The sequence below is a fragment of the Photinus pyralis genome, unplaced genomic scaffold (genome assembly GCF_008802855.1).
Source record: "Photinus pyralis isolate 1611_PpyrPB1 unplaced genomic scaffold, Ppyr1.3 Ppyr1.4_LG3a, whole genome shotgun sequence".
Lineage (NCBI taxonomy): Eukaryota > Metazoa > Arthropoda > Insecta > Coleoptera > Lampyridae > Photinus > Photinus pyralis.
In genome coordinates, this window is record NW_022170509.1 from 19,752,653 (window position 1) to 19,764,520 (window position 11,868).

Below are 11,868 nucleotides of genomic sequence, written 5' to 3' on the forward strand. Positions count from 1 at the left end.
ACACTGGACGCAGAATTCGTTCTTCAGACCTAAAACAAGAAATATTATGTCTCTCTCGTGTGTCCTAACTCCTAAGTGTCGGGTAGAGAAGGTTTACCTGATTTTCTGAAACAGTTGCAGGAAATCAGGTAAACCTTCTCTACCGGACACTTAGGACACACGAGAGAATATTATAATCGTATACATATTTATAAACATTTTTTTGACATAATATGCTTCTTGTTGTAGGTCTGAAGTGTAATGAACTCTGCGTCCAGTGTCATGGAGCATCGTGCCTAAATGCCACGTCGTCTCTTCAGGGTACCCATGCATCAGGTAAAGCGGAAGACGAGAACTACGAGTCGGTAATCTCAGACGACCCACTACCACTAGAGGACGTCGAAGAGCCTGAAGAAGTGGAATCTGCATCTAGTCTATAACTTTTGATTGAGAAGTCTAATCGAAAAAGTACGAATTGTTTTGGATTCTACGCACCCAAATTAATAAGAAAAAGTGTTTTCCCGAGAAATTTTGGTGTAGTCGATTTTTGGTAAAAAAGGAAGGTTATACACTGCCTTTTTTTGAGCCCCGAAAAAAAATTGTCTCAGATCGACCCGGAAAAAAATTTTCTTATAGAATGTGGCCTGTAGAATCCATAATTTCAAACAGTTCCAAGATTGGGCTACTAGTTCAAAAGTTACAGCCCTTTGAATTTTTTTTCAAATTGGTTTCTAGTCTATAACTTTTGATTGAGAAGTCTGATCGAAAAAGTACGAATTGATTTGGATAAGTATAAGGGTAATGATTACGTTGAGGTATAAATGAATGTGTGAATATTTTAATATGAAAATACTGTTTTTACGTGAATAAATGGTACATAGAAATACTTTGTTTTACAATGAATATTTCCTCACACATGAAAGTTGAAGGTGAAAGGTGACTTTACGCCAACTCTTCAGTTACCTATCTCGTATGAAATTGCACGAAGAGCATTTTCAGCTAAACATATTTCATCTAGCCCTGACGGTCGCGATATTTTTGCAAAAAACCGCAAAAAAAACACGAAAATGATGATTTTCGCCTCCTTTTATGAATTTTCTAGGCTAAGAGGTACACCTAGGCTAACTTCTGAGTATCTACCTTGTAAAAAATTTCACGAGGAGCATTTTCAGCTAAAAATATTTCATCTAGCCCTAAAGGTCGCGATATATTTGCAAAAAGCCACGAAAATTGATGATTTTCGCCGCTTTTATGAATTTCCTAGGCTAAGAGGTTAAGAGGTACACCTAGGCTAACTTCTTAGTATCTACCTTGTATGAAATTTCCCGAGAAATATTTTCATTTTATATTTCATATAGACCCCATAGATGGCGAGATATCAGCCAAAAAGAGCGAAAACACGGTTTTTGGGGGATGGTGGGGTGACTGGAGCGTTTAGCACAGAGTCTGGAGGGTGGGATTTTTAATATGTTGTTTTTGACCCCTAACTGAACATATTCCACCATTTTCTTTTCCACCTCAAAATGTCCAGTTTGCCAATTTTACAGTCTCTATCGCCTAGACTATATGTTTCGTTTGTAAAATAAACAATAACCATTGTGTGTATACTTATTTAGTACCTAATCATTTATCCCTGCTATATCCTAGTTATCTTGTAATGTTACACGAACATGACATACCCCTAACGATTACTTTATCTTGCCAAACAAACATTGTTCTGTGATGATTTTTGGATGTGGCCGAAATTATGTTAATATCTCATTTTAATCAATCTTAATGTTATGTCAGTACACGTTACGGCAATGTTAATTGGTCTAGTGAGCTAGTAATATTAATTAAATCATTTAAGCATAAGCAACTAAACTATCAAGACATCGACATCCTAAAAGCCAAATTTACAATTTTTTCATAGTCAGGATAATTATGTGATTGTGCCTTATTTTAAAAACTGTATATGCATTACTACACAATGGTCTAACTAGAGGTTGATTAGCTTAATTCCATGTACAACATATTAAATATTATCATTGATTATCGTTATTGTATAATCAATGATATTATTTTAAGTTAACCCCACCTCCTACCCTTTTAAAATCTTAAGGACGCCACTGCTTATGACGTTTGAGAACAATGGCCTCCCCCGAACTGAACCTACATAACCTTAAAGTGATATATAAATGACTAATTTCCTTAATAACCTTCAATTAATTAAGTTTGCACAATTTAGGCTTCATTTTATTTGAAAGGTGTGCTTTGGGTTAGTTATGGATAAAAATGCTTAAAGAGGGTTCTACTTTACCACATGTATAGTGAAGTTACAAACCAAATAGCACCAATTGTTAAAAACAGCAATAGAAATTTGTCTTTTTATAATAGTAGTATATTGTCAGTTTTGTTTATTTTGGACATATTAGTGTAATAATAAGTAGTGTAATTAAAAATACAAGATGCCAGTTCGTAGAGCTACTCATGCAGGAAGTTGGTATACAGATTCTGGTAAGTCATTTCTCAATGAACCAGCTGTTCCTTATGTTCTTTGTTTAATGACATGTGTCATTAACCTTTGTTTGTGATTTACAAGTTTTCAATCTTGCGTAGGTCCGGAGCTCTCTCGCCAATTAGAATACTGGTTACACCAAGCAGATTTGCGGCACGGTCCTGCACGTGCAATAATCGCTCCGTAAGCGTTTTACTTTACTAAATAAATCTCATTTGAGATGCGTTTCAGACATGCCGGGTATCAATATTGTGGTGCTTGTGCAGGACATGCCTATAGACAAATCAGTCCTGTCGTCGTTAGAAGAATATTCATTTTGGGACCTTCGCACCATGTAAGATTATCCGGATGCGCTTTGTCCAGTACACAAAAATACAAGACCCCATTAAGTGATCTTCATGTAGATATGCAAGGTATTAATGTTCATAATATTTGGACGACTCATTTCACATTAGTGCAACTTTAGTGAACGCCGATTTAGAAATGTCAGGGCAATTTGAATGGATGGACTTAGATACGGACGAAAATGAACACAGTATAGAAATGCACTTACCTTATATAGCTAAAATTATGGAGACGTAAGTAGAAATAATGATTCAATAGAATCGATAGGTATTCATTCACAAGAATGGTTTAAGTAGTTTCATTAAAGCTCTAACCTTTTCAAATCATTCTAACAGCGGTGCCACAGACGTTTGAATACAGGGTGTTCGTGCAAACAATGTGATCAGTAGTTTCTTACAGAAATGTCAATTTTGCTGACGGATCTCTTTTGCCAATGTGTCGAATGACTCTACTATCTGCTTCGTATTGTTGCACCTATTTGGTTTGGTAGCATTTATAAATTTGTAGAGGTGTACAAAAATGTTGTCTTGAAGATTTTCTTAATGAACTGACATTAAAGCCTTGTGTACTAACAATATGTTTGATAATGGAAAGATACTTTATACATAATAATTTAGTAACTAACATGTCTTCATAAACTACAACTGAGTAATAAAAAGGTAAGAGCTTTAATGAAGATGATGTGTGTGAGTATTATAAAGAAAATCATACCATCAATAAAAATGTGTGGTAAGGCTGTATAAGAATATTTACGTTGCACTGGCCTTTAAAATTGCGGGAAATTCTCAATGAGGAAGAAGTGAGCGATAAAATCTTGATACCGGTGGTGTGCCACAAGGTTGCACCTTGGACACTATACTTTGAGGACATTGTTTAGTATTATTTGCAAAACATGATTTTACGTTATGTAAGTTAATTTGTATAGATTCAGGTTCATTCTGGATGTAAAAGGATGAGTGAACATTTTTTCTCATATCTTTTGTAGCTTTGAATGAATCTGTGAAGATCACTGTCAACTTGGGGTTCAATTTCTTGTAGTCTAGTCTTCCCCGGTTTTAAATTTTGGAATTTCCGTCATTAAATCCAAACGTGTTCGTAACAGCCTGTTGAACATCCGTTCCACTTCACTGATTTAAGGTTGCACTCTGCCAGACTATTACTTTGTGACAGGGTGATATTCTAATGTGCTTTCAGATTGCATGCAATTCTCTCAACTTTTGTTCCCATAATGACAGGAATTGTGTTCCTGTATCTATAAAATAAACAGTCGTCTATAACATCCAATTCGAATGTACAATTAGGATTTTAGTAGGAGTTATTTCAAAACTTATTAGATTCCTTATTTTTTTTCACACTTTGGTTTATCAGTGAGAAAGTTTTGTAGTCGTGGCACCCAAGCGAAACATTTTAGATCCGTAATTTATTTGGTTTGGTTTATTTTGTTCCTTTTTAAAGCCCATTTTTTTTACAGACATATGCTACATCCTCTATACAGAAGTGGATAAAATCCAAATTATACAAGCCCAGCCCATCCAGTATCTAATAGACCTGGCCCACCCAGTATCCGACAGATCCAGTCCAGTCAGTATCCGGTCGATCCTGTCCGACACAATCAGTATTTGGTAGACCAAGTCAGAACCCAGTTGGCGAGTTCCAACTTAGGAACCATTCTGGAGCAATCATAAGTTAATGTCCAACCCACGTTTCTTAGAAAAAAAGATCTAATTTCTATGCTAAAATGGACCTAAAAACTTATCGCTACTTTCTATGGTAATTTATCACAAGTCGAATCAGATGCCTGTTTGGACCAACCAAAATTTAAAGCCTATAATAATTGGTGGTTTAAATTTCCGAAATAATGAGTTCGCCAATTTATCTCACAATTAAGGGTTGACAGCTCACTGTCATGCTGACAGCTTCAGCAACGAATGTAGCTGTAGTCCCATAAAGAAATGTAATTAATTGCACATTGTTAATTGAACAGCCATGGAAAATAAAGATGGCCACCATGTTGTTTTCTGATGTGGAAGTAAATGTTACCAAGCACAACAGTCTTCCCTTTGGCTATTATACTTGTCTCAGCATCTTTTCTAATACAGAAAGCATGTATAGCCTCTCTTAATGTTGATCTTTTATCTGTGTGAAAGATGCTTAAGCAGAATTGAACTTTCATGGGCGGTTTTTTCACCACTCAACCTTTAGAGACAGCCTTCATGAACAGGCTGTAGTATAATGATGGAAGGTTGCCTTAAAGTTGGTGCGAAGTTTTTGATAATGAAAGCTAATAAGTGTATGTGCTACCTAAATATTCTTATATAGTTTCAGATATGAATTTAAACAAGACTATGTTCTACCAGAAGCATGTGTTATATCGTTCTAACTGCTTAAGTAGATGCTGATCCGATCATTAACCTCATTAACTGGGAAGTATAGGTAAACTGTAGCCATTCTTTAAGACTAAATTAATCTTCAAAACTTGTTGGCAATTGTAAATGAGAACATCATTTGGTGATTGATTCCATAACGGTGTAGGTTTAGGGTTTATTTCAATTAGTCACAATTTTTAAGGCTTGAGGAGTAATTAATGTAGTAGTGAGCTGATGGGACTACTTTTCCCACGTAAGCCCTTAAAATTAATATAGTAACTGCTATAGGTCATCTATTCTAGCTACAAAAATCAATTTACGATAGTGCCAATACTAGTCGGATCGCTTAGTCCCGAAAAGGAAGCCTTTTACGGAAGACTGCTTTCATCATATTTGGCAGATCCACAGAACCTATTTGTGATATCTTCAGACTTTTGTCATTGGGGGCAACGGTTTCGTTACACTTATTATGATAGGTCTTGTGGAAATATTTATCAATCTATTGAAGCATTGGATAGAGCTGTAGGTATATCGGTTTTTTAAGTGTATATATTATACCGTGTGTCTGCAGGGTATGAGTATTATCGAAAATCTAAATCCAACCGAATTTACAAATTATTTAAAGAAGTACGGAAATACCATATGCGGAAGACATCCTATTGGTATTTTATTGCAGGTGGGTAACTTTTGCTGCTTAACCTAAGCTGATATGTTTAAATTTAGGCGGTGCAAGAACTTCTGCGAAATGACAGTACCATAAGTGCTAATTTAAAGTTTTTGAAGTACGCACAATCAAGTCAGTGTAGAAATGTGAACGATTCATCAGTCAGTTACGCATCTGCTGCTTTAGTTTTTGAATAAATTGAGGCCTTAATTGATTTCGTGAGTGTACGCCAATACGAAATTATTTTTCAATTTATAATCCTTTTTTTAATTTTGTACTTGACGGTACAGACTGCCTTCAATTATGTAGGTTTAGTTGTTATGGTTATGGGAGTAAATTAGAGGATACGATTAATTTTTTTCTTCAATTGTCGGAGAAAGTGTTGTGCTATTTAATTTCTCAATCAACTTTGTAACTAATTTTTTTATTACCTACCTCTTTTTTTACAAACAGAATGTGTCGGCTCACAATATGCTGTGAGAGTGATAGCAATCGTAACTAGTGTTTTAATATTTGTGACGGTAAGAGAAGGGAATGGAAGCGGTCTCTTACAGTATTCTTACTCAGCTAATTAAGGAAAACAGGGTTGAGTCATTACATATAGGACATACAAAACTTAGAATACTGTGTAGAATAGTCGAAAATCCCCTTGAAATGTGCACTTTTTCACTCTCATTTGCTACTGAGATGTATTTATCGAAAATACTGCAGTTGTACTGTTGTGTAACATTTGTAATTTCTTTGTCGACACAACTTAGGATTGAGGTAATCGGGTATTATTATTATTCCACATTTCTTGTCACGTAACTCTCACATGGACTTATGTGTTGGACCAAGCATTACCGTAGGGATTTTTCGAAATTTGGATTTGTTATTTTCATGCTTTAAATACACAACTACCAAATTTACCTGATTGTGGTTATACCTCTACAAACCTTTTTACGTACATACGTATGTTGTAATGTGTAATTTTCTCGATTTTTGTCCTTAGTGTAAGGATATGATATGGTTGTCACTTGTCATTTGAAGTTTAATTATGTTGTTCTAGTAAATAAAATTCTGTTACAAACTCAAGATTAGTTTAATGAATTCTTGAGTAATTTGCCAATTTCTAAATTTGGTAAATGTGTAAAAAAAACTCATGACAGTACTGCACATGTAGAAGATTGTGTAAAGTAGGTCATGCATTCTGCTGACCCAACCCTGAAGAAACCTTATCACATTTTTTTAGTAATTAAATATCTGAAATATACAGGGTCTGGCAACAATATTAAGCATGAAGGGGGATACAGGGTTGAAGTATTTCTGTTTTTGATCAGTTCTTATTGATGTAATGCAGATGGTTTTATATTCTGTTTTAATAAAGATCCCTAATTATTCATTTTAAAAGGTATGCCTTAATAACAAAAGACTGTCAGTTATAATTTATGGGAAAACCAAATATGAAACCATCACCATCAACAAGGGCATTCAATAATAAAACGTGGAATTATTACTTACCAATGAATATGAACATTTTAATTTATTTTTCTCTCAGCGTGGGTGAGATAAAAATCTATAGATATAAAATTATTAGTGAAGGACCACTATGTATTTTGTTAGGAATGAATTAGATCTTTTAATACAATTTTGTTCTGTATACTGGTAAAGACTAGTGTGGTATTTCCCCCAATTGTTGGCGGCCCCTTTCCATTGAATGATGACGGCTGTGGCAGTTTTGTACTTTGTGTCAAATGTTCTTTCAATCTTGATCTGGTCATATTTAAGTCACAAGTGCCTTAAGGATGGCAAATTCATAAAAAATTTAGTTAAGTGGCAGTCTGAACCAAAGTTTTTTATAATGTAGTAAGTGTGGTTTGTTAGTGTACGAAAATTGTGCGCATAGATGAATTATCTGTCAAATTTCGCAAAGTTTGGCAAATTATCTTCAGTATTGATATTTATTGCAATATTCCGACGTTGTTGTGAAATTGTGCAATAATATGACATTTAATTCGTTTTGTGTGCGTCTAGAGTAATTGTGGTTTACACCACAAATTTAAGTTTTGTTTCCATATTGGTTTAGGTTGCATTTTCTAACATATCATTGTTATAGTGTTGCTTTCGTGCTATTATTTCAAGTTTTACAATGGCTCAGGTTATGCAATCTTTGAAGCAGCCTTTAAATATGTATAGTCTGTCACAGTTCAGCGTTCATTCAATGAGATCTCTTAATTCATAATGACATACACGATAATAAGCAATTAGTGTAATTGAAGATATGAAAGTAGACTGGGTTGACAATACAGCATTTCTCCATTAGGGGATCTCTCTCTACCTTTAAATTTACAAAGGTATCCTGTCGGTCAATTTTTGTTTGTGTGATAATGGGATTATCGTCTTTGAATGAACGCTTTACCTTGAGACGAAGTTTAACGATGCAGCCATCCATTATTTTCCTCTCAATTTCATCAGAGACTTTATGACAAACAAATTGTATTAAATGGAGAGACTGCATCAATTTTTGTTCAGTAATACTAATACGTAACTAAATGTATGGTCTTAAGTAAACTAGTGGATGTAGAGATATTTTTAATTACATCAATAGAAACTAACAGCAGAATATCAAATTGTGGCATTGTTAATGTTTTTATAGTAATAGTTTAGATAGTATACGCCACTGTGATAGTTTTTGCAACTAACATTTTGATATTCATATTAACGTGCTGGATAACAAAATGATTTTATAGTGCCTAACATCCATTTATGCAACTACCAGTTTACTTATAACCTAGACATAACTTGTGTTTGAATTTATCTATTATTTTGTGTATTGTTTCATGCCAATTAACGTTACGCAAATAGAATTAATACGAACCAGTCCGTAAAAATTAAGTGTCACAATGTATGGGATAGCTCACAGATTCATTTAGTTAATTTTGTATAATGTAAATATACTAATATTGTTTTTACTTTTGTTGGGGTTGTATCTACTGTAATTTTATCCTAATTTTAAATACGCCTTTCAAACTAAACTGTGTCTGTGAGTCTTATCTAATGATTAACAATAATTGAATAGGTCTACAAATAAGTCTGAAGACTGTCTTTATAAATTTAAAGCACTAATTGTGAATGTGAATTTTATAATATTGTCCAAAGACTTGAAATACACAAAATAAAATTTTATTATTATAGTTTCATTTATATCACACCTATGCTGACCCAAAAATGTATTATTAATGTATAAACTGCGGACATCTAGTAACTGATGAGCCCATCTCCGTATAGAATTATATGCAGTCTGTTTTTTTTATTGTGGGCCCTTTTTATTATACCATGGGCCCTGAAATTTTAAAAAATATATCGTTCTGACATCTAACGTTAGTTTGCTGATCGAAGTCACTTAAGTGCAGCAAATTATTACCGTTAGGTGCAGTTTTCTATAAGGGTGGCGACGTGTGCAAATACGATATTAATGATTAAGTGCCCTGCATTTATTGGCAACAAGTACCATTCAGTTCACTAAATTCACGACAGATGTCAGAACGATATATTTTACAAAATTTGGGGCCTACCTTATTTTTTTATTCAATGGCCTACCGGCCTAAGATGTTACATCAAAGAGTGGTTACTCATTGACAGTCCAAGATAAAAAAATTACAAAACACTGATTGCTGTGTACATCATCAACGTTTCGTCATTGTTTATTCATTTACAATTGTTTAATGTAATGAATACTAAAAATTTATATTTTCATATCACAGCAACTCTCTATTACTTATTTGCATAATTTTAAATGAAATCGCGTCCATAGGTTTCAAAATATACTACTGTTTTATTGAATATGCACCCTAGTATATAGGCAACTCGTCATACTCGATGTTCTGAAAATAATAAAACTAGGTCTTGGCATTACATTATCAGATCTAGAGTCTTGGTATGCAATTAAAATATATATTATAATCTCTTTCGCACTTTCCCACACCTATTAGGATCACATTTTGAATTGCAATTGAAAGTAAAGTCAAACCAATACGAGAAGTTCGACAAGAAACTTGAGACAAATACTAACAGAAGATTCTTTGGAGTAGTTTTAGAAAAGCGGACACATTCTCCCAAGGGAGACAAGAAACTGGTTAAACTTGCTTACAAATCCGTAGCAGATATTCTGTAATCAGGACATCCCATTCTTCACAAGAAGCAAACGAACATTAGTCCATTTTGTAGTATCAATTTATAAACGATTTGTGTTTATTTATCCGCAGTATAAGTTATGCATGCATGAATTCGATTATACTGTTTTAGAGATGTATTTATTTCCTTAGATATAATTAAATTTAATGTCATTATTCCACGAGTTCCAAATTTGACGGGAAGACAGGCCTCTGTGATTAAGCCTTCATAGTAGGAATGAGTTGTATTTTCACAAAAGGTGTAAAAATGGCCTCAATTCTTAGTAAATGGATACCAAGTTTGTTGAGAAATGTTGCATATTTGCTTAATATTTGTGTAGTGTGTGGTTTTTAATAAAAAATTGTTCAATGAGCAACTAGTTTGATTGATAATGCACATTTACAAAAATGTCCTGCTTATGTAACTTGTAGACAAAACTTTACCAATTCATATGAGAATTGAATTGAAATCAAAAATAATTCATTTGAAATAACAAGCTCAATTCTTTACTATATTCGCGAATTCCATTCACAATTAAATTATCATTGAACCACTTAATCTCTTAAGCTTATTTCATTTATGATTAAGCAGTTGACCATACCCAGATAACATAATGAATTCACAATTCGTCAGTTGCAACAGAGTTAGTCTTTACTTAAGTAGATAAAATTCAACATGGTCATTATGGTAACCCTAGTCAAGATCAAGAAATTGTGACTAATACAAATCAACTTTATCAAAGTTAGAAAAAATACATATAAAAAAATTAATACATTGTAAATCTAATCTTAAGATATGTAGCTTCATTTGCTGACTAATGTCAAACAGTCAAGTATAATGAATAAAAACTATTTCATTTACAATAACAATCAATTATACAAAAATGGACGGAATATGGATGGAATTACACTGTAAATGTATTACGTTTATGGCCAGAGTAACTCGATGTTAGGCGATGCCATTTCGGCGTAAATTTGGTATTGGGACAACACGACAATCCAACAATAGATCTGAAAGATGTAGGTAAATTATTTGCGAATGCCAATTGAAACTCACATTGTACGCCATCCACAACCAATCGACCAATGTGTAAAAAACTGTATCAAGCTAAAACAGACTAGATAAAATCGGTGGTAGGAAATCTTTGCCACTTACATAAATATAATATCCTCCGAGCAGCCACAGTCCAAATACAAGCTGAAATATAATCGCTAGTCCAAAGCCTACAAGCCAGGGTATCATCATTCCTCGATTTATCCTTTTAACACCAACCACTAATAAAGCTGCCGATGCAATTAATGCGATAAAATACACGATTAGAAGTCCTCCAACTACTTGCATCGCTACAACAACAAAAGGTCAAAGAAGGCGGGTGAGTCACACGGCTGCTTACAAAATCGGACATCGGCCTCAAACAACGGATTGTACAACTGTGTTGAGTCTCCTCCTGTCATATCAAATACAGTGAACGCCATCAGAACGAAGGAAAATGCCACTGTATAGAAGGCAATCGCGTTACATCCCGACTTCAAGCTGTCCGTCCACAAACAAGGCGACCAACACGAAGCAAGGATCGCCATTTTTATGTGCGCTTTTATTCTTCGGGTTTAAAACAACAAAGACTTTGAAAATAATTTAAAGATTAAACTAAAACATTATAAACATAAACACACCCTTTTAAAAATGGAGGTTATAATTTGTCATTTGATGTTGTCAACGTTACCAACTCAACCTTCGCAAAAACAGGCTGGTTATAAAGTCGATGGTACTCTTATGTCACCATTTGTTTCTTGCTTTTTACTGTTTCATTGTATACCTTTTCTTCTGCAATGTTTCTATGATCTGTTGCAGTTTTTTTACTCCTT

At 34.0% G+C, this 11,868-nt stretch overlaps 2 protein-coding genes across 2 annotated transcripts; one reads left to right on the top strand and one right to left on the bottom strand.

Moving 5' to 3' along the window:
* The first annotated feature begins 2,125 nt into the window (after positions 1–2,125).
* LOC116165390 (protein MEMO1-like) lies at positions 2,126–9,017 on the top strand. Its single transcript, XM_031479806.1, has 7 exons — positions 2,126–2,475; positions 2,578–2,659; positions 2,708–2,889; positions 2,943–3,054; positions 5,490–5,709; positions 5,759–5,863; positions 5,911–9,017. The coding sequence occupies exons 1-7, from the start codon at positions 2,427–2,429 to the stop codon at positions 6,046–6,048; spliced, it is 888 nt and encodes a 295-aa protein (XP_031335666.1). The 5' UTR covers positions 2,126–2,426; the 3' UTR covers positions 6,049–9,017.
* Positions 9,018–10,714: 1,697 nt separating this feature from the next.
* Positions 10,715–11,721, bottom strand: LOC116165391. Its single transcript, XM_031479807.1, has 4 exons — positions 11,397–11,721; positions 11,159–11,346; positions 11,060–11,110; positions 10,715–11,013 (listed from the first exon to the last, which is right to left on the bottom strand). Exons 1-4 carry the CDS (start codon positions 11,581–11,583, stop codon positions 10,930–10,932), a joined length of 510 nt encoding a protein of 169 aa, XP_031335667.1. The 5' UTR covers positions 11,584–11,721; the 3' UTR covers positions 10,715–10,929.
* Between the last annotated feature and the right edge of the window lie 147 nt (positions 11,722–11,868).

Bases quoted from the DNA above. Each gene is read 5' to 3' on its own strand.
- LOC116165391 (XM_031479807.1), bottom strand. From the start codon at position 11,583: ATGGCGATCCTTGCTTCGTGTTGGTCGCCTTGTTTGTGGACGGACAGC. The intron at 11,347-11,396 runs GTAAGCAGCCGT...TTGTTGTTGTAG, and splicing joins TGAGGCCGATGTCCGATTTT to CGATGCAAGTAGTTGGAGGA. The intron at 11,111-11,158 runs GTAAGTGGCAAA...AGTCTGTTTTAG, and splicing joins TCGGAGGATATTATATTTAT to CTTGATACAGTTTTTTACAC.
- LOC116165390 (XM_031479806.1), top strand. From the start codon at position 2,427: ATGCCAGTTCGTAGAGCTACTCATGCAGGAAGTTGGTATACAGATTCT. The intron at 2,660-2,707 runs GTAAGCGTTTTA...GATGCGTTTCAG, and splicing joins GCACGTGCAATAATCGCTCC to ACATGCCGGGTATCAATATT. The intron at 2,890-2,942 runs GTATTAATGTTC...GTGCAACTTTAG, and splicing joins TCTTCATGTAGATATGCAAG to TGAACGCCGATTTAGAAATG.